Source organism: Sebastes umbrosus, chromosome 13, assembly GCF_015220745.1.
Source record: "Sebastes umbrosus isolate fSebUmb1 chromosome 13, fSebUmb1.pri, whole genome shotgun sequence".
Taxonomy (NCBI): domain Eukaryota; kingdom Metazoa; phylum Chordata; class Actinopteri; order Perciformes; family Sebastidae; genus Sebastes; species Sebastes umbrosus.
The window spans coordinates 11773148-11796347 of record NC_051281.1 but is presented as its reverse complement, the minus strand read 5'-3'; the positions used below and the strand labels follow the sequence as shown (position 1 = coordinate 11796347).

The window sequence follows — 23200 nt, the reverse complement described above, 5'->3', positions numbered from 1 at the left end:
TAGTTTTGTTTTTAAGACATTTTAAGCCAAACCATGATGTTTTTTACTAAACCTGATTATTACGTAGTTTTGTTTCAATCGACCATAATCCAGGAGAAAATACGTTTACCTCAAAACATATTTTGGTCATGCAGTTTCGTTGTATGGGAACGTCATTTTGTGTGAGACACAGAGTGGTGGTAATAAGTACAGTTCTCCACTGAATCTCAAATGAGAAAAGCAGTTTTGTCCTCTGGTGGAGAAGTGAGCTCATACGAACAGCGAGACCACATTTACTGTGTAGATACTAACTTCCCCCTCTAGCTTTTTAATCTATTTGTCTCTACTCTGTGTTCAGAGTGGGATGTGCTATTTGTGGATCTTACAGTGCTATAGGTAGATGCAGTGGATGTTGCTTAAAATCCTCAGTTTACCTGCACAAGCTGAGGCAGAGGAGTGAGGCTGGTAAACTTGCATCAAATAGCTGGAGGAAGGTTGCCAAGGATTTGCAGGCAGATCAATATTAGCGGTCTTTGGAGAGTTGTGTTGTCTGTAAATGGAAGCTGAAGCCGTTACGCTAACAGGGGTGCAAAATAACTTAGACTAACTGTATAGCCTTATAATAGCATTAGCCTTGTGTTAGGTTGATAGTGTATTGAAATCAATTTGTTGCTTGTGTTTAACCTTGTTCTATCACTTGCCCCAACGGCATAATCATGCCCTTGATACGAATGAATGATTTCAATATGCTTTAATGAGATTAGAGGGATTCAGGATCTTTAAAGGGTGTTAAGAGTAAGGTGTGTATGAAGAAGGTGGTTCACAGTTTTCAGTTTTACTGGTTATTTCTAAGTAAATATTGGGACTGCTTTAGATTCAATTGGAGTACATGTACATGTACATTCTTGATGGTTTTAACCTACAGACAGCAGCACCACAGACATTCTGGACTTAGTTAGAAGGTGTGGACTTAACTCTTTGAGTCATAGTTTTTGCATTTCTGTGAGTCTACACATATAATAGCCCAAGTTTAGGTTACTCCACATTTGTGTCAGATTCAGCTGTTAGAGGGTTGTGCTATTGTTGGACTTTTTAAACGCATGCTGTTGGCATAACAGACTTTACTGATAGAAACCCTCAGTGTTTTTTATCTACACAATGCCCCATTTTAGAGTCAGTATGCTATATTTTTCTATTAACCTCTTGTACCAAACTATTCTTTGGAGCTTAACAGTACACCATCTCTTGTTCTGTTGCAGTTGTGTTGTGTTGTGTTTAAATGGGCTGTTTAAAGCGGAGGCTGTGGGAGGGAAAGCATGCTGATCTTAATTCATGTCCAATGCAAACAACACACACACACACACTGACACACAGGCCAACATCATGTGAGATAAGACTTCATTGCGTTTCAGTGGATTCTTAAAGAACCATAACAGGAACAACAACATGTAAGAGTGAGGGATTATTGCTATACAATGCATAGTTAGAGTGTGAAAGATACAGTACAGTTTATACACACACATAAATCCAAATATATAAATATATAAAGTTGTCATTAACTTCAAACCTTTAGTCTTGGGGTTCCATGATGGAGTTCTCAAAAATAAAATTATCCAAATTACCTTAATTTCAGCTATCTTATCTTCTTAAAAGTCATACATATAGTACATGTTTACTATATAATACATTTCCTATATAATACTTTTCCAACATAATTTGAAATCTATGTCTGGTTCAGACTACACGATATCAGCCAGATTATAGCCATGGCCATGGAAGTGAATTTTTCGGTGCATAATAAGCTAATGTATTGTAGTTTATTTTAGTAATTTATTGTTTTTTTTTCCCGTCATTTTATAATATGGCTGAGGATAATTTTCATATTCCCAACGGCCTCATCTTTTTCCTCCGTCGTTATGTCTTTGCATTTACTGCATTATGTTACCCACTTGTCAAATAACCACAGCAAACAGTTCAATGACCCTTCTACTCCTATTTTATTTTCTATGGCTACTGCCAGTGGCATCAAGCACGTCATGAAAGACGACCAGCTATGATTGGTTGGGGACCAACGTTTAGTCTGTCATGTCTCTCGGCCAAGTCACGACAATAATTTATTACTCTCAATTGCCTAATCTGACATAGTGACCATCGTAACCGACAAAATATTTGTGTAGTCTGAACCAGAAATCTGCCCAAATCATAGGTATTACAATGAGCCCAGGGAGAGCTGAGAAATTGGAAAAAAATGTCATTGCATCACATTTACAGATTCAAAAAAAGAAAGGAAAAGAAAAATCATAAATTAAAGTGAAAAAATACAACACTAACACACCAGCAACACAAGGTGAATGAATTATGAATTAAAACCCTCTCTGGTACCACTTTATAATAAGTCACCCTTTATAAGGGGGTTATAAGTTGTAACTATTTATTAATAATAAGTCATTCTTCAATACTTTGCAGCTCACTTATAAGCCATTAATAAGAACAACTTTTGGATTGCCAGGTTGTGAAACTCTTCTGTGGCTGGTGTTTATCCTCCTCCAGCATGACACTTGTTTAGTCTTTTTAGTTGTTCAGAGCACGAACTAGTCGCACCTCCTCAGCCAGGTTTGGCCAACGTATAAAGCCAGGATGCACTGATTAGACGAGGTCTAGCCTCGCTTTCTCTCTTATTCTGGATTTCTTAATTCTGCTTTTGTTTAATAGTCCTCCGGTGACCCAAAAGTTGTTTGTTTTTTAATGGTTTATAGCTGATCTTTAAAGCATTTGTAAATTAATTTACTGACAAGTATTTAAAAACTTGTTACAACTTATAAACCCCGTCAAAAGGGAATCTTGAACAGTGTCAAAACAGTGGTACCAATCTGTCATGATGCATCAACATCGTGAGTCTTTGTATTTTGGTCTAGGGAAACTGACAGGACTACAACCCCTTCCACTAAAATAACTCTACTCCTTGACACCATGGGATGGTAAAACTGAATGTTTAAGAAACAATACTACGAACATTTGCTCCGATTTAATATTGCTGTTTTACAAAGGAAACCAAGGGGAATGGTAGGAAGCTTTAGCCCTGCTGGTTAGTACCTCTTCGTTGCCTTTCTTTCTCTCGGTAGTGGAAGAGGCTGGTAGTGTCGAGCTCACCCGAATGGCTGATCGCCTCCGCAAACAGTTTCACCACCTAATACACACAGAAACTAAAATTATCACCTCGCAGTTTATGCCTCTGCCAACCAGTCAAGTTGCAGTTTCCATCCATGTCTGTTCAAAATGTCATCACTACATCATTTTATTCTATTAAGACATTTGTGTGAAATTGTCATAATTAGCATATGAATTCTTGAGTTATGGCGAAAAATGTGTATTGTGAGGTCACAGTGACCTTTGACCACCAGAATCTAATCAGGTTATCCTTGAGTCAAAGTGGACATGTGCCAAATTTGAAGAAATTCCCCCCTGACATATCACATTCACGAGAGAGAGAGGGTGGACTGCACGAAATGTGTCTGTAACTTATTAATAATAATTCAAATGTCAACGTTATGAATTAGCGGCTGCCGGAGAAGGGGACCAACATTAATTGGCGCTGCTCCTGGCGACTAAAGGGGCTTTTGTCATGAAAAAACTCACCAAAAAAAACATCTATTTGGTTTTCTAAATGTTATTCGATCAATATGACAATACAGGCATGTGCAGAATAGGTATTTAGGAAAAGTCAGGGCAGGAGGGAAACATATCATAGACAATGACGGTATATACCCCTATTGGACATCCACATAGAAAGTGGCAAATATCTCTTTTAAGCTGAAGCCCATCAAGTGAGTTTCCCCATTCACTGACAGTGTGACATTTACTGACCTGATAATTGGTGATGAGGGCAACACCGTGGTCGACAGCCAGTCTGCGGATGAGGAAGTTATCTTTCAGGTGGCGACTGTTGTTATTGGGCAAGTTGACCACCAGGTCAATATGACCCTCGCTGACGAGTCTATAAAAACAAACAAAGTGTCAGATTTGTGATCATGCAATTGAAACAAACAGTTTCCTGTAATTTCAGTTGTTTGTATTGTTGATCCCATTAAGAATCAACCCTTAACTCTGCAAGTCTTTGCAGCTTTTAGCCACTTTCAGCATTTTGATTTGGTTCACAATAGTGCCCCAATGACTCTCACTCCCTTATGTAAAGCGGTTAACTGGTTCTAGCAAACTACCTTAGACAAGCTGATGGCACACAGCCTACCCAGTACAAAATAACAGCGAGTAAAAGTCAACTACAGACTGATGAAGAAAATCATCTAGCAAGCCAAAGTGACCCAGATATATCTCTTAACTTTGTAGATCAAACCGGATGGGTTGGGATGTCTGTACTATTCTTTTTCGGCTGGATGTGAAAGGCAATGTTTTACTAATATGTTTGCTTTATGAACTTGTATAAGTATATAAGGGCTCTGCTGCTGAGAGTTTGTCTTCCTCCTAATGGTGAAAAATGAGCGTGCCCACTGTGCCAAATAAAACTAAATCTGTATCTTTTTTTAGGCCAGTTGGGTAGTTGGTTACACACACATAACTCTCATTTAAATGATTAGAAGAAATCCAATTCCTAGAACAATTAAAGCTTTTCAATGGAGTGAAAAACAAAGTTTAGTTAATTAGAAGTTTCCTTGTTTATGAGATGTTTTCACTGATCATGTAAACATCTTGCAAAAAGGACAATTAACCTAAAATTACCCCCTATTATAGAAGTGTTTGAATTCATTTTGTTTACCTCTTATATATGATACTGAAAGCATTACGCTCTCTCTCACACACATTCACACACACCTGGCTGTGTGGCCTTTTTTATTTGAAGGCCTTTGACAGTCGGCATTGAATTAGTGCTGAATTCTAAGAGAAAATATGGAGGACAGACAACAGTAACAACAAAGGTCGTGTTCTTCTCCATAAAGAGCTGGCCTCTATGCCAACTCGCACAGCTGATGCCTGCCTGCCAGCCTTGTGTGTGTGTGTGTGTGTGTGTGTGTGTGTGTGTGTGTGTGTTTGTTGTTTTGGTTTAGGCCTATAAAATTCATTTTACATCCTCTTATTCGCCAGCTCATTTCCAAATATATAGTCCAGATGGCTTCATTTTATCATGATCGTGACTTGTTTGTGGAATTATTACCTGAAAATTATTCTATAACTATACTAGAATTATTCGATGTTGTCTGCACATTTGAAAAAGGTTTCTGAACAATGACTGGAGATAATGCAATTTTTTTTTTTTTTTTTATTATTGGCCATGGACAAATGAAAACCAAGATGCTTCAGTTGCTTTTTTCATTTCCCCAAACTTGACTTGACATTGCTCTGACAAGACTTGCCTCATCTTTTCTATTCAAGCCCTAATTCTGACTCTGGACTTCTAACTCTGCTGCATCTTCTTTGATTTTGTCAACATATTACAGAGATAATGAAGAGGCAATGCCCCTGGATCTTAAGGCAGTATCTGCTTAGATATTAGATTAGATATCCTGATTTTTGATCTGAATTTATGTGTTACTTAAGCACTGCCTCAGGAAACCATAAGCAAGTCTTAGCCTCAAAGTTTTGGTGCAGAGTTTCAATTAGCTGACTTTGTTTTCCATGTTTCCTTGATGTGACAAAATGAAAGCATTAATTAAGTGTTCAAAACGAATATTTCCCAACCTTTTAATACTGGGCAAACTGGTGTCTTCTTCCTTATCAGAGGGCCAGGCAACTGGAGTGGCAGGCACATCATTGGCACACAGCCAGGCAGAAGTGGCTTCGGTAGCATAGAGCTAGAGGACAGAAATAAGACAATCAAATAAAAAACAATATTGAGGGGACTGAGGTAAGTCTTTTTTTAAATTGTTTAATAAGGGCAGAAGCATAAGAAGCCGGAAGCTCTATCAACCAGTGTTGAAAATCTAGGATGAAAATATGATTTGCGATGAGAAGTCTGTAGTGTTTTCCACAAACAAGCTTTCAGTGCTCACCTTGAATCCTTCCTCTTTCAGCTGGTGGGCTGTAGCCAGGAAATTGGGTCGGAACGAATGCTGGACGGGAGAGAAGCAGAAAGAAAGGATGAAACAAAATGTAGCATTAGAAATACAGAGAAAAGAAGCGTTTTTATGTTGATTTCTCTATTCATCCAAAATGGTTCACAGTAAATTGTAGGACAAAAAAAGTCCATCACCTACAGTTCATCTTTGAAATTAAATTTAAGAGAGTTTTTCCACTCATCTCTTGGGCCCCTTTTCAAATCAGTAGTCATACTGTGCAATGGTCAGACCCTTTATTCTTTTTCCTCTTTTCCTTACGTTGATGTATCAAATGTTGTAGCATGATATGTTATGATACAGAATGTGACAGTCATTGTGTTGCACAAAATGGATTGCAGTACATATACCTAGTAAATCTTCTCAACAGGTTCCCAAACAGAATATGAGAAATGTGGAGTGCTATGAAGCAGCCTTTTTAACGTTGGACTGTCTATTTTCTCTTTCACTCTGCTGGGATGGTTTTGCAATCTGTATTTTGGTCACAATCAGCCCAAAAAAAAATAGAAGAAGTTCTCTGACAGTAGATGTGTTTACTGTGACAACAAACAGCGACTGTGTTACAACTCAGAATGAATAATTTCCAAGCTTACCAGGAACTCCAGTTCCACTTCCTCTAAAGGTTGCTTTATTCCCTCCGTGAACAGGAGCATTTACTACATTTGCTTTGGAAATCTGGGTTTGGTGACAGCTATAGTTTTTGAAGAATGTTCAAGTTTTGGTATTTGCTGTTTATATTAAGGATGCCATTGTTATTTAGGGATGTTTCATTCTTCAATTTAGTTTTATGTGGGTGATAAATGTGCCGATATATGGACATATTCTGTAGTGGTGCGGCCTGCTTACCGACAGCAACTTGCACCGACTGTTGTTGAGGTTTTGATATGTGTTGTAGACCACCAGTGTGTTTCGGACATGAGGAGAAATAATTAAGGAATCTTGTACGGTCATTGTTTGTTGTTAGTCAAACTTTTTCAAAGATATTATCTGCATCAAAACGCGAACCCTGTATTGTACCAAACTGTGAAATTAATGTATCGTCAAATACCAGTTATGGAATTGAAATGACTTGAAATTAGAGTTTCATGTCTTTTTGGTTATGCACAACTGTATTTCGACAGTTTCTCCAATTCTGCTTGGCTTATTTGTGGCCAAGTGTCCCGGGCTCTCTCTGATTTTCAGTGCCAACGTTACATTTATTCCATTTTTCAAATTGGTTTTATTTTCTATGATTTCAGGATTTCATTTTATGCTCAGTTTTCCTTTTGTTATGAATAGATTTATTTTCTGAGTAACTGCTTCTCTTTTATAAGTTATATTTTGTATTCTTTTCTTTAATGTTTAACTTGTCTGTGGCTGCTGACATGTTAGTATATGTGATTGTGGTAGTCAATTGACTGTGAATATATTTATTTGCCTTAGATTTGTTACATCTGCAAAAAAATATATTATCATATTTGTCACACAAACAACACAGTAAAGGAAGAATACAAAAAACATGTTGTAATGCATTTATGTTAGACATCAGCTTCAAATGACCCACTTAATGGATTTCACCAAAAGTGCTGAAAACTCCTTTGTGAGTTTTTGCTGCTAATTTGCAAACTGATTATGCTCAAACTGGGTGCCCTTCAGCTTAGTAAACAATATGCTTGCTAAAATTACTGCTGTCGCACCAAAACCATTGTGATACGGTTTGTTATTCTTTGTATATTCTGCCTCACTAAGTCTTATACGACATACAGGTTTCTAATTTGGTGTGCAATTTTGACACACCGTCCCTGTATTGGTACAAAAAAAGGGTATTAATTAAAAAGACAGAGGCAAACAGTGAGAATTGGAGAGCGGGTGACAGAGAGAGAGACAGAGAAAACAACTTTCCAGAAAAGCAGCAGTTTTATCACATTGCAGCTACTGTCTTTTTACCACTTGTTCTGTCTGTATGATACATCAAGTGTTTGTGATGAGTGTAAATTATCTTCCTTCAAATGACTCAAAGCAACCCATGTGTGTAGCACTAGAAACCTGCATTAACAGATTCTTTTGGGCCAGCTGGGGCGTAAGAGGGAAACGGAAACCAGTTATCGGCCACGCGTGCTTCTAGACTCTGCACAGTCCGCGCTTTGTCTCAGTATGTTGTACACACATCAAACATAAGACGGACACAGCAGCTGTTCGTTCAGATTGATGATTTTAAGCCAAGCGGTTGAACCGGCATTTGTTATTATAACACGTTCTGTCAAATTGAAGAGTAGCAGACATCAGCAACCTGTGCCAACAATGTCACAGTGCTAAATCCAGCTTGTCTTACAATAGTAATACACAATATGAAAATGTGATTAACATAATATTATGTTTGTTTATAAATGGAATAGCCACTAATGTCTGACAGGACGCCCGCATCTGTTGAGTCGAGGCCCGGGACTTGGACATAACACCGGCAACATGAAGGAAATCAAATGCAAAATGTATCAAATAAAGACTGTTATAATCCTCCTACAATAACCTTTCTCACAGCTATTGGAGGTAAATCCCATCTGTGTTTCCAGTTTGTTCAGGCTCGTCAGCCTTGTTACGGTGCATACAGTACAGTATGTGACCTCTGGCACTTGCCTTGAAGTGGACCTGTTCCCCAAGAGCACCAATTATACAGCTAGTATTGTGAGTGCTTTGTTAACGCTGCATTAGTCAAACTTGCAGTTCGGCAACCCAGGGTGGCAGCAGGACTTAATTACCAAAGCTCATGTAATGTGGTGTCATTAAAAAGTACAGTACTCAGGCTTACAGTTTCTTCTTTTCTGCAGCTGTGGATTTAGAAAGGATTAAGGGATGTTTTTACAGCAGGTTTATCCAGCAATGGTTATTTTTACAGAGCACTTGGTCGATGAGATAAAACAATTTTGTACAGTACTTAACTAGTTTGTCATTTTTTGTGAGATGTTTTTCTTTACCACGGGATTCTTTATAGTGATGATTATTGTTTGTTTGGATACTTGATTGAGTTTTATGTTTGGACAGTTCCTCTTATTCATTTAAGTAAAACCAGCCGATTAGACTGTCGTCAGGCTATTCAATAGGCGTTATCAGTCGCTATAAGCCCCAAACACATGGGTCAACATGGGCTTACTACATACATTTGTAGGTTTTATCATCTATCACATGGTAAATAATAGAAAGAAGGTATAAAAGAACACGACAGCAACTTCTAACGACTGTAGTAATTATGACCGGAGCAGAAGCACAAGTCAGGCGCTCTAGTATCGACAGTGTGAAACTCCATAAGGGTTGGAGGGCGTCGCCCAGGAGACCGGAGTTCACATCCCGTTTTACGACATGTTGCTTTTAAGTTTCACTTTCACAACGTAGTAGGCATAGTAGGCCTCTACTGACCCACATCTATTGTGCTTATAGCGACTGATAATGCCTATTTACTGTCCTGATAACAGTCGAATTGGTGCAGCAACAGCATCATGTTTACTCATCTCCAGTTCTGATCTCTCGGGGTCATTCACACAGTGTCACTCGAGTGCTGTTGTCTTTAAGTCACATGAGAGTTGTTAGCGTTGCATGAATGGAGGTGTGATTCGGTGTGAAAGAAACTGCGGAGTGCCAGGCTGGCATTGTAAGAAGCCGATAGCCTAAAAGATTTAGGCCACCTGTTCAGACTACAGTTTGCATTTGGTGTCTTGTGGGTAGGAGGCACCAAAAAGAAACACAAGCAGGAGGCAAGTGGACTTCCAGATGGCTGTAGTCTTACCTGAATCCCAATCAGGATGCCTTTCTTCGGTAGCTTAAAGCCTGTGGAGAGCATAGCCTTCAGGAACGCTGAATAAATGTTTGGTCCAAAGCAAGCTACCTGCAATAAAACACACAAATGAGAGTAACTGTTAACTCTGAATTTCCATAATAAATGTGAAGGGGAAAAAAGACTGCACAACAGACATATTGGATTGTATGACTCGGAGGAGCTTACTTCTCCAGTGGAAGCCATCTCACAGCGAAGCACAGGGTCTGCATCCCTCAGCCGTGGCCAGGAGAACATGGGTGCCTAATGAAATAAGGGAAGAGGAGAGGGATTTGTTTCAATATGCTTTTGATGATAATAGGTAATCACCACATGTAATGCTTATAGACCTACATCACTTCTTTTGAAAAATCTCCTTGTTTAGTTGTAACCAGTAGTTACTACAAGTCACAATGTCAGTTGGATCAGTTCTCCTGACAGTTAACCATTGGCTATGACTGTTGTTTATACAAGTTCCTGTTGATTAAACATGAAAAAATCCTACTGTTTTCCAACAGCAGTGGAGGTATTATAAACTTCTAAATAGTAAAAAATGGCAATCAATAGAGAATTATTTCCAACATAAATGGCATCAGTCCACTGGATTCATTTCAAAGATTTCATGACACCGCTGCCACCTAGAGGTGCTTGCATTCCCTTAAAAAGTAACAGGTGAACTGAGCCTGTGGTCGTTGCATAATATGCAGATGGGAAATAATGTCTGTTTAATGATGAATAAAGGCTCAAATAAACTAACAAGTGTTTTTGTCCCCCAAATACTGCTAATTAATTCATTTTGTCTCACACAAACCACCATTTTTGCTTCGACTACGAATGGTTAAGGGGTACAAAGAGAGAGGGGTTATGGTAACACAGAGAGAGTTAAAGGGATTAGCGCTTCAACTGCAGGTGAAGACAGACTAAAAGGGACAATTTGAAAAGAGAGTAGGCTTCTCAAGCTGCATGCCACCGCTCGCTTTAACAGCCTGTTTGACATACCGTCTCCACAGTCCATAACTGAGAAGAAGGTAGGAGGCCTGAGTGATAGAGCAACAGCAGGGTGAGCCAGAAGATGAGAGGGAGTGTGGAGGAGAAGACAGAAAAGGAAAGAAGATAGAACAGGAGAGGAAGAGAAAATAAAAATAGGAGAAAGAATAAATTGAGTTAAACCTGCAGTAAACAGAATGTTTTTGGCATCATTGGGCAAAAAATCCATAATAACCTTTCAGCAATTTGTAATTCAAGTGCTCAGAGAAAACTAGACTTCTGCACCTCCACTTGGCTCTGTTTTCAGACTTTAAAAAATCTAGCCCGTTAGAGGAGACTTTGGCCAATCACAAGTCAATTCAGAGAGAGCGTTTCTATTAGGTGTTCCTATTGGCTGTTCATTCAACGGAGGCAGCTGTCAATCACTCGCCAACTCCAGCTGGTCGGCTGTGCTTAGTACTTCCTATACTGATTTCAACAAACTTTCTCATTTTACAGATAAACAGTACACTACAAGATGTTTCTGGAAACATTTGAGATGAGAAATAGGCATTACAATAACAGAATATTGATTCATATTTGATCAGCGCTGCCTAGTTTGACCGTTTGATTGGAGTTCGCGAGTGATTGACAGCTGCTCAGAGACGGCAAGGCTCCAACTCGGCTCTGATTGGTTGTTTTCCTCCGGTCTGTGAAATCTTGCAGATGCCATTAGGAGCACCGGAGGACACAGATGCACATATTTTTTTTATTTTTCCAGATTACCCATCTCATGCACTACTGTCAGGATATAGTGATCGTTTTATAAAAATGACTTTTTTAAACATGTTTGCTCTAATTGTTTACACTGCAGCTTTAAGTGGAGAGGGTACATGAGAAGAATTGAGAGAATAATAGATGGAATAAAAGGAGGGAACAAAAACAATTAATGTTAACAGAGGAGAAATAAACTTAATTAAAGGAAGATGAAAAGAGGGAAAGTAAAAGAGAGAATTATACATTTTAAAAGAGGATATGGGGAGTAAGCAATGATTGAAAGGAAAGTGTAGGAACAAGAGCAGAAGACAGTAGTTCCTCCTTATTGTGTTACAGACAAATTAAGAGTGGGGCGCCGTGTGGGAAGCCATTCTTATTTCCCCATTTAAAAGCAGACAACCCCCATTACCTTGAAGAGAGAGAGAGGTGGTGTGGCGTTGTGTGGTTCATGCATAAGCACACACACACGTAGAGGTAAGGGCCACTAGGGGGGGATTCATCCTTGAAGCGGGCTATCTAATCAGCTGAATGTAATGTTAGCATACTAATGTAAGAAGGGACGGAGAGAAGTGAAAGCAGACAGGGAACCAGCATCGCTTATCGTGGCTTTGTTCAAAGAGTCAGAGAGAGACAGAGAAGTATGAATAGATAAAATAGCAGAATGTAACCAAGAAAGAAAATGAAATAGAGGGAGGGAAACACACACAGAGAGGGAATAGCAGTGAGAGGGAACTTTTAATAGTGACGAGACAAGAAACTACAATGTAAAGGAGAATTTGTGAAATACAGGACTAGACATTTGCTGTGTAAATCCAGAATAGTAGATTAGCACATAAATCCAATAAAAGGGGTTCCCCATTTTACCCAGCAACCAACGTTAGAACCAAATCTGCAGCGCTTAAAACTATGCAGAAGGAAGTGGATATATACAAGAGCCGTTAGAAAAAAATGGAATCACTAACACCAGTGGAGATTAAAATGGTCTGAAAATGAGAAACCGTACACAAGCCTTCATGAACAGAATTATGAAAACCTCGGGGGTCTCAGTTGTAATGGTTTGCCGTCCAATTGCAATGGTGTGTCTCTGGGACAGAATGTATGCTACACACAATAACCAAGGCTCCGTAACCACAACATCCAACCGACACAAACACCCCATCTCTCTATCCCACACCGACCGCCCACTCCTGAGAGACAGTACAATTGTGAAGCTCCACAACATGAACAATATTATCTTGGGGTACCAGCTGAGCTCCAGTGGAGAAGGAAATGAATAAAGTAAGACATTTCCACATAACATCGTTGCTCACTATGGGCCTTGTTAGAGGTGGAAGTGGCACCTGTGTAAATGTCTTTATCTTCACAGCTGAATGGAAATTAACAGGTATATTTGTACTAACAGATTTTTGAATAGCAATTCCCACATTTTTTACTGATGGATATTACTACTCCGTAGGCTCCGTTTTCTGAAAACTCTCTTGTCATCGGTATGCTAAGGAGAGCTAAATGGTTTGGTATTGTAGGGCATTACCGGGGGTTTGGTAGGGTTTTCGTAGGTCATTACTAAGACATTGTTGGGTGATTACAATTTCTACATGGCTAATGCTACGTGGTTGCTAGGTGTTTCTAGGGTGTAAATTGCTAGTGGATAGTATGTTTGGCTTGGTTACTAGGTCAGGCTGATCTCATACACTGCTCGTAGCTACACCTACAAAAAGCAAGGTATTGTAATCCATACATTACCCTCGTAATCGTGAGCCAAGACAGGTGATTTACTATAAAGAGCAACAAAGTCCGCGTAGGGAAAATAATCTTTGTGGCTACTGTGGGTGATTTCACCATTAACGTGAAGCTGGCTGAAAGTCTGAAAGAAAAAAAGTTTGAAAGAGAATCAAACTTTAACCAATAAGAAATTGTGAAAATTGAAAATTGTGGGAGCACTGTGTGTGAGAAAACTATGTGAGATATGGTAATAGTGCGCAGTGATCCCCAAGCCAACGTATTGTCATACAACGGTTCCGACGATACCTTACGAAAATGTTATTCCTCCTTTTTTGATCGTTTTCCTAAGAATGCCCAGCAACACATGTCAGTTTCCGCTCATTACATGCATACAGTCTTTTCAAAGTAAACTTACGTCTTCACAGGAAACACCTTTGTTAGGTTTAGGCAACAAAACTACTTAGTTAGGCTTAGGAAAAGATTGTGGTTTGGCTTTAAAAAAACTCAGGAAGTGCCTTTATTTAAGTACCTAAGTTACGTTACAAAGACATTAACGTTGACTTCTGGTTTCACAAGAGACACGAACAGTGGTCTCCTGGTCAAGAGTCTGGTGTTTTTTGACCCACCTATCCACCCCGACCTCCTCCCTACGCGGTGTTCACTGCTCTTTTTATTTCCTGGTTCACGATCACATGAATTGAACGAATTGATTTCGTGCAATATATACGAATTGCAGTGCATTACTTTTCATAGGTATAGCTGCAAACGGTGTATGAGAACAGCCTGACCAAGCACACTAAAGTATTGACAATATCTGACAGGGTGGAGATATGCATTAACCGTTACTTTAAGTCAATCAACATCTTAACTAGCAGATATTTCTATGTCAACATGCTTTTATTCAGGTACCAATTGGGTGGTATTAACATAACCTCCTCACATTGAAGCTTTTACAGAAATATAAGTTCAGTTTGATGTTTCTAGCCTGCCTATTTCTCAAGTAATTGGGCGTACAAGAATGTGTCTATCACTAAAGTCACTAATGTCCTGCAAGCCATGGTCAAGGGAACAAAATATGCAACAGTTAGAAGTTATTTTTCTTCAGCCAATAAGTGCACACTGGGGACTGACACCAAACCACCAAATTCCACTTCCTCCTCCTCAAATGTTGTTTTCGTGCTCCTCTTCCTCTCAGTATAATAAATACTACTGTGTTATTGCTCCTATGAGTTTGTGTATGAGGTAGAGACGGAAATTACACAATGGGGACTTGTTAGTGAAGGGAAAACAACATGGCCTCAAATGAGGGACTGTCAGAGAGAGGAAAGAGACAAGAGCAACAGAGTGCGGATGAGAGGGAATGAGACAGATTAATGAAGATGGTCTCTCTGGATGGCAATGACATGAGGACAGTGTGGTTGAAGGCTTAGAGATCATGTTTTGATGCCACACACTTCAGGCTACTAAGGCTGAATAATGGTTTTAGACGTCACAGTGTGTTTATAGTGGGGGGGGGGCTTGATGTTGTGGCAGCAATAATGTGTTGAACAGGAAGAAAGAACTAGCACTACTTCTATAAACTAATCGTCATGTATCGTGGCAGGGTTTCCAGCAAGGCCCGTTTGAGTCGGGGGGCATGAAGTCTGTATCATAGACTCCAAGTAAACTCTGGAAGTCTTTTAAGCCTGGCGCCTGGAGTATTCAGAGCTCTGATTAATATTCCTCACCACTGTGCAGACTAGAAATTGAAAACTTTAGGTGGTGGGGAAGAGTGGGGGATTATACCTGCGTGATTGGCTCCAAACTACAGCCATTGTTACAGCAGCTCTGTTGTAATTAGAGGGAGAAATTACTTTGGAAAAAATAGCTTCGGAACAGCTGGCGACACGTAAACTCTCTCATACCCAATCTAAGAAGTAAGCCTTCCAGCCGGTATGAGAAAGCACCTACTACTCCCCCTCATCATGCCTAGGTGGAGGGATGGAGCAGTAATTGCTGTCTTTGTTACGTGATCCAATGGAAGCTGTACTAGCAGAACCTGCACTATCTATTAAGATATCATACATGTAGGGTTCTTAACATAGGAACTAATTGTCCGACCATTACTAATACGGCTGTAAGAAGTTCAGAGACATGGTTATTAGGACTTGTTAGAAACATTTTAAAGTCACTTTTATACAACAAGTAGTCATTACCATTAAACCAACTATTGTGTTTGAGGCCATTAAATCTCTTAAGTCTTTAAGAATTACATAAACCTGTATGAATCGTGATTTTACAACTTAATAGCCTAATAAAACCCTTTAAAACAAATTGTATATCATAAAAAAATCATTTGTCATCAAAGGATGTTTTTTCTTGTAAAGCCAGAAGTACTTGACTCAGAAACGGTGCCGTGGCGCGACTTAGTTTTATTTGTACGTTTGAGTCTTGTTCTCTCAGCACAGGGAAACGTTTGCAAGGGTTTTCCCATTCATTACCTTGGGCCTTACTTGTACACCATGTACACTATAGAGGTGATTTTCCTAAGGAGGCACTTGATCTTGATAGAATGTTCATGTTCAAGGTCAGTAAATAGACTAGAAGGCTAAAAAAGGCATGTGCTTGAAGGAACAGTGATTTATTTTGTATCGTATAAATCACAAGTATTTTCAACAGATGTGATTTCACACTTGGGATAAGTTTTTCTGAATGTGAGGCTGTTTTTCCGGGAGTTCAGAATCATTATGTTTGGCAAAGCGCAAAATCTGATGTCTAGAAAAGCAGTAACAGGTCGACCTAAAAATGGTGGCCAGCCAAATGGTCCATGATCCGTTGGCCCTGACAGCTCAACGCACTCCAAATAGACACAACACAAGCAAATGAAGAAACGTCCAACTTGACGACACCCAAAAACATAAATTTGACTACACACGAAAGCATCAATTTGACGACACTTGCACAGCATTTAGCAGTAACGGGTTGACCTAAAAATGATGGCTAGCCAAATGCTCCATGTTACCGTGGCCCTTAGAGCTCAACACACTGCAAATAAACACAACACAAGCATATAAAAGAAACATCTTCACCAACAAGACGACACACAAAAGCATCAATTTGATGACACATGCACAGCATTTAGAAAAGCGCTGCAAGAAGCTCACAAACACAATGGAAACTGTTTCCAGGGGACACTAAAAAGTTATGCACACAGCTCGGACACACTTGTTGCCATTGTTTTTGGCTTATGAAGTTATTGAAGTTGGCCATCTGTCCCTGCTTGCACTGGTACAAAACCATTTCTAACGGCAGCCCATTGTATAGCATACTTGTGTTTACACCACGAGTCAGAAAAGTCCTCACTCACTTATAATGCTATCAACTTCTTATTCATTGATTTATCCATACATCCATTCACTCTCTGTGCTCTACAAAAACTCAACATTAAAATAAAACAAATAAAGATTGAAGAAAGCCAGTCACACTGTTCCCAACTCGCAACAGTTATTTCAGTTTCCTTTCTCACCTTGATGCCAACGTAGTCTACAGGTATGAAAGGTCTGTCCAGCGAGGGCATGCTGGCCTCATCCAACGGCTCTCCCACCATCACTCTGGTTGCCACATTGATAAAGTCCACACCGATTGTTTTCGATACAAAGGGGAAGGAGCGCGACGCCCGCAGATTACACTCTATCACCTAAAAGGGTACACAACACAAACACTGTCATTTCGAAAAGACAAAAAGACACCCATTTATTGCAGACTTGTCAATGTACACATTGGCTAAGGCTAAAATTAACACACTCAGTGCAGATATGTAAATTGCCAAAGCACAAACATACTGCATAAGTGGCCAGAGTATATAAACAAACATTTCCTGTATGTGTGCTGTAGCTGGGACAGCAAAACTGAAGGCAACAACATTGATCATAAAATCCATCCAACTTTGCAAATAAATCTGAACGCAAGGTGATTTCAATTTGTGAGTGAATTGCATTTGCTGCAACCAGGTGTGAAAATGTCGATCTATCACTTAGTCACACCCTAAGAAATATTACTTACCATGACATCATTGCCTTTAACCAGAAATTGAGTGTTAAAGGGCCCCGAAATTTCAAATGCCTGTGCAATTTTCCGGGTGGCAATTTTAACCTGAGAGCAATGAAAAATGAACACACAGATATATTATTTATGAGGCTGTCTTAAACACTTTCATCCCATAATATCTCCACATACACAAATCGAGAGCACTTTTTTCCATAATGCACATTGTGTTTTAAATGCACACAGCATAGAGTATGAGTGAAACTGCTGGTTTCCCATTGAATACCAATTGGGTCATTAAAAAATGATAGTATAATTGGTATGGTTTGAGTGTGAATGCTGAGGGTGACTTCACTGACCTTTTCTAGCGCCCCCTGGCTAATAGACTGGGTTGGTAGCATTAGAGTGGCATCTCCTGAGTGTACCCCCGCATCTTCCACATGCTCGGTTATGGCGTGGACCAGAACCTGGACACAGACACGCAGTGATTATGTCACACTTAAAGCATTTGCATGCAGATCATACCTCTAATAAGCGGCAGAAATCCCTACTCAAGGCAACCCAACTTTTGCAGCCTCGGTCTGTTCTCTGATGAGAATTTGTCAGACTCGGAGGCAGATGGCGTCCAGACTTGATGTGTTTATACTTACAGTATGTCACAGTGCAAAATAGTATAAAAAAAAATGCAGTGTCAACATATATTGAGCCAGTTCAGAAGCAGTGAGTGTTAAGAAATTAAGTAATTAATAAATTCAGTCAGGGCAGATTAAAAATCTGCTCAGGACAAAGGGTAAATATTTGTTGACGCCGCACTAAGTCAGAAACAATGTACGCGGATATGCAGTGTCAAAAGAATAACTTCCAACATTTCACCCACAGGCGATGAGATTTGTATCACCAAGCAACTCTGTGTGTGTGTGTGTGTATATGTGTGTCTGTAAATGAGCTGCCGTGTCATTAGCTCATTTAAACTGCTGCTAACCACAGCATTCATTAGCACTCTTCAGATAGAGCCTGTAATTAATACGTATTATCTCTGACTTTTCCACTCTCCCACACACACACACACACACACACACACTTACACACAGGCTGGCCAGGAATAATGAGGCCTGTTTGGTATTCAATGAATGGACAGCTTGTTAATGTGATACTGAAGATAAAGAAGGGGGTTGTGTTCAGGGAAAGTAGAGAGAGAAAATCTACCATACAACTGGATTGTCCACGTTCCAACCGACACCCTTGAAATGACTCCCACAGCCGAAACAATAGAAACACAGACTGGGCATTCAGGAGTACCTAGGTGGCTCTGTCGCCTAATGCAACTTAAAATGCTAACAATTATAGAGTTACATAAGTTTTCAAAACCAGCTTACTGTTAAAGGGACTGTAATACTTTAACGTACAGGAATCATCAGTCTGTGAGTGTCTCAGGAGTCATGTTTTCCTGTATCGTACATGTCTATACATCTATTTCTTTTGCAGATTTCCCCACAGAAAAAGAAAATGTTTGCATAAAGTATTCTCTTTATACTGAGAAACCTATGGATTTTCATTTAACACTCATAATAGTATGTCTGAAAGAAGTAAATGCAGATTAATTAGAGGATCCATTCTACACATGAGACGTATAAAAACACTGTGCTCTGAATGATGTCCAATAAAAAAAATAAATTAATTACCTTTTAAAAAATTCTTAAAATTACACCCACTCATACTCCTCATTGAAAATTCTATCTATGAATATGCAAATATTGTTAATTTGAAAAATGTAACACCTGGACACAAGATGTCTCCTATTTCACTGAAAAGTGTATTTCACTGTGTGTTCCAATACCCTTACTACCATACTATTTAGTATAAAAGAAAAAAAGATTTAGTATGTCCCAATACATCAGTATACCAAAAATACAAGGATGGTAATTGCAAATTAATCACACATTTTATAACTGTGGAAAATCATGCAATTAATTACAATTAAATATCTTAATCGATTGACAGCCCTAGAATTTTGTAATAATACTGTGGAATACATTAAGTTGAACAATATGCTAGTATGTGTACAGTACATGTATAATAGAGCAACACAAAGCAAAGGAATACTACCAAAGAAAATGACAAATCTGTGGTGCATGCCAATCAGATATGAAAACAGTTTGTTGAACAAGAATCATTTCAATATGCTCTAAACTGATCTAATCTAAAAAGAAAAAAATATTTAGTATCACCACTTTGATGCATTTTGGTTTTAATGTATTCCATTTTCCCAATCCGAACTGTCTGGGCTGTAATGTCTTTTCACTGAAGATGAATGAGATTACTTCCACTTTATTCATCTACTGGGCTCAATATCTGTCCTACCTCTCCATTTAAACTGAAAAATAATGGAGGACTGAATAATGCCGGGCTGCGGAGATGAATAACAATGACACTGTTATAAATGAAAATATGGTCAAACAGGGTGTCAATATGAATAAAAGCAGACTACAAATAGTGTTGTTTTCCGGGCTGTTACACTGTGCAACATTATGTTACATTATGCAGAAGATGTACACTCTCCTAACATATTCTGAATAAAACCACACTCACTTTTTACTTATCTTCTGGTGCTTTGAGTAATTATTGCTGGCAGAAAATGATAATGCGTCTGACGCATGTAGTATATTTAACCTGTACTCTCAAAGCTTCTTCACATACGCTGTATAGCAACACAGTGTCATTAGGGAGAGTAAGACAAAGGCTCTTATAACTAGACAGAACATGTCAGTAATGTCTCACCTTTCCACCTTTGGCCACAGCATCCACCTCGACCTCCCTGGCACCGCGGATGAACTTGGTGATGACCACTGGATGCTCCTGGAGGAAAGACAGCAGGATGGTTATTCTATCAATTAATCAAAAGGGAAATAACTTGGCCTGAACACGGATGTTGCTTTTGATTTTGTGTGTATTGCTGTCTGTATGATTTTAGTTAGTGAAGATCTTATTATGGCTCTGTGCTCCAACACACTCAAATGAAGCAAAGACTCAAAGTAAACTTAATTTTAGTGAGTGTTCACAGGAATACAGATTTTTTGCTCTGCTTAAGCTTTTAGGATTGAATAGTTTACTGTTCTTTAAAAATCCAAGTTTGATACCTGACCCAAATCCAACTCCGCCTGTGATTCATTTGCTCAAGACTAGACTGTAAGGCAAAAAGTGCAGATGGTTGCAGTTACAGGCCTGACAACCGATCTCCAGGGACGTCCCTGCTGATGTTTATGGGTCATAGACTTCAAACAACAAACTTTATTTACTGCAAAGGATTTGACACCAAATATTAATTATGATAACTTTTTTCAACTTGTCAAATTGCATTTTTAATGCCTTAAAGTTAGGACTTTTTATTAAAATGTCTACAAGTCCTACAGTGCTCATCTGACGTGGACATTATGGTCATTAATGTGCTGGAGTACAGAGCCAACAAAAACAAAAACATGTGTCAATAATGTGTAACTGTCATTGTGCATATGTTGTAAGAGTTGAGTGTGAAACAAGAATATGTCATTAAAGGCAGGGTGGGCGATCTAGAGAACTAGAAAGAGTACACTCGATTTTTAAAAATGATTCAGCTGAGAAAACAAGCCGAGTGTTGCCAACTTTTTTTCCAGTGAAAGTAGTTAGCAGCACTAGCTTCTAACTTGCTACAAAATTCCTTTAATCTAAAGAGAAAGTCGCCGAGTCAGCAACACTGACAGTCCGTCCCTTCAGGCCTCCCGCCAAAGCCACTCCCCCACTATTATCATTACGAACATAAACACATAATAATGAATGTGAACGGCGAACATGGCTATTGTTAGTAATTGCGCATCCGGTGATGCGCAATGATAGGTAGACAGGAAGGCAGGCAGGTAGACGGGTATTACAGTCCCGCAAAAGCCATAGATACCAGATTTTTCTTTTTTTTTGTCAGAGCATTTGATTTATTGATTACTATCGGGATGTAATGAGAATTTCAACTAATGTGCCAAAAGTGTTTCTAAAATCTTTAACCTGCCTTTAAAGGGTAGGGTTGGTAGTGTTGTTCAAATGCTATTTTTTGTTATATTTGTAGACATTCTCATTACATCCCGATAGTAATCAATAAATTAAATGCTCTGACCAAAAAAAAGAAAATAATACGCTATTTGTGGCTGTAACAGGACTGTAATAAACCAGTTTAATCATTTCATTCAGCCCGAATTAAATGATTGAATAGCCTGCCTGTCTACCTGATCGCACTCTGCCCGTGCACTCATTGCATGTCACCGCAAGCTGCTACCTTGACAGCTGTGAGCACTAACAATAGCAATGTTCGTTGTTTGCATTCGTAATGATCATTTTGGGGGAGTGGCTTTGGAGGGATATCTGAAGCGACGGACTGTCAGTGTTGCCGACTTAGTGACTTTCTGTGTAGATTTAGGGACTTTTGGAGCTAGTGCTGCTAGCTACTTTCATTAGAAAAGAGTTGACAACACTGGGCTCGGTTTCTCGGTTGGATCATTTTTAAAATCTAGTGTACTCTTGCTAGTTTCTCAGAATTACTGACTCTACCTTTAAGACCTGTGAATCCACTATTGACAGGCTTGCTTTGGTGCTGTGAAGGCGTGATATGGGCATGTGTGTGTATGCCTCTAAGGTAAGGGTCAGGTAGGGGCCCTTGGAGTGGCCAGGTGCCCCAAAGCCACCTGGGGGTTCAGTGAGTAAAGATGTACACACAATACTAGCCAACAGCCATGACAGCTGGTAGCATCAATTAATTGAAAGCAGAGGGAGAATGCAACACAAAACAGAGAGTCTGATAGTGTGTGTGTCTTTGTGTGACAGAGAGAGTGATCACTTGTTCTAACAGCTAATGCAATACAATTCAAGACAAGTGAAAAATGAAAAGCCATGGTGTGACTTATGGAGGCAATATGTCTCTTTCACAGGCGCAGGCATGAACACGCAGAGTTAACACGGATCGCACCTGGGACACCTGTGTGGCCTCCTCCAAGAAGCGTTTCATCTCCTCTTCTCCGTACGCAACGTTCATCGCAGAGCCACTGGTGAGATGCAAGCAGGAGAGAGAGAGAGAGAGAGAGAGAGAGAGAGAGAGAGAGAGAGAGAGAGAAAAGAAGAGTGAGGCAGAGGAAACAAAAGGCCACAGGAGAGGAAGAGAAGCAAGCAAACAGGAGAACATACAAGCTTCAAATGATCGTTCAAAACACTCATTATTTCTCCGTTGCATCACTATTACCGTCGGGAACAAGGTCTGGAAACAGTCAAATTAAGGAGAGAGAGGGAGAAGAACAGCTATTTAGGTCGAAAAGCACTCCAGGCTCTTGAAAACGAGTTCAGAACTTAGTCATTAAAAAAACAACAGATTTAGGTTTTGTTGTGGTTGTTGTTGTTTTTGATTTGAGACTGCTAGCTGGGCTATCAAAGGGAGAGAAACAGGACAGAGAAAGGCCACCGGCTTGGGTCAGATCTTTATTCTTTAGCTGTCTGTTGCTCAGAGGCAGACAAATGTCCAACCCCAAAATGAATTCTGACCTTTCATTTGAGTACCAGCCATAGAAGATTCATATGCATTACCATTCAGGCATATCCTTGACTCAGATGCCACATAGTTTCTGCATGACTGTTCTCTGGATTTTTAAATTAATCATTTAAGAGAAATGACTTAAATACAATTCTGCATATGATGTTATTAAGAGTAAAATAAAGTTTTTATGTTGGTTCCTGAGAAAAATGAGTCAGCACTCTGTCGAAAGGCTTTTATAAGAATCCAATTAGTATGCATAAATATGTTTTTTTGCTCCATCAGTCTTAGCCTCAGTCTTCAGGTGTATTCTGTTTTAGCAGTATGAGAAGGGCAAGTATT

General features: G+C 39.3%; 1 protein-coding gene across 2 annotated transcripts in view; it reads right to left on the bottom strand.

The window, feature by feature from the left end:
- Positions 1-1360: 1360 nt before the first annotated feature.
- Positions 1361-23200, bottom strand: part of cps1 (carbamoyl-phosphate synthase 1, mitochondrial) — a 53866-nt gene continuing 32026 nt past the window's right edge. For both annotated transcript variants that reach the window (XM_037790013.1, XM_037790014.1), the window contains 11 exons: positions 22304-22379; positions 20095-20172; positions 17676-17783; positions 17335-17424; positions 16799-16969; positions 10018-10092; positions 9802-9900; positions 5982-6041; positions 5671-5783; positions 3844-3973; positions 1361-3166 (listed from right to left, as the gene is read on the bottom strand). In XM_037790013.1, the coding sequence (XP_037645941.1) occupies positions 3053-3166; positions 3844-3973; positions 5671-5783; positions 5982-6041; positions 9802-9900; positions 10018-10092; positions 16799-16969; positions 17335-17424; positions 17676-17783; positions 20095-20172; positions 22304-22379 (1114 nt within the window). In that variant the 3' untranslated portion in view covers positions 1361-3052. The remainder of the gene's footprint in view (positions 3167-3843; positions 3974-5670; positions 5784-5981; positions 6042-9801; positions 9901-10017; positions 10093-16798; positions 16970-17334; positions 17425-17675; positions 17784-20094; positions 20173-22303; positions 22380-23200) is intronic.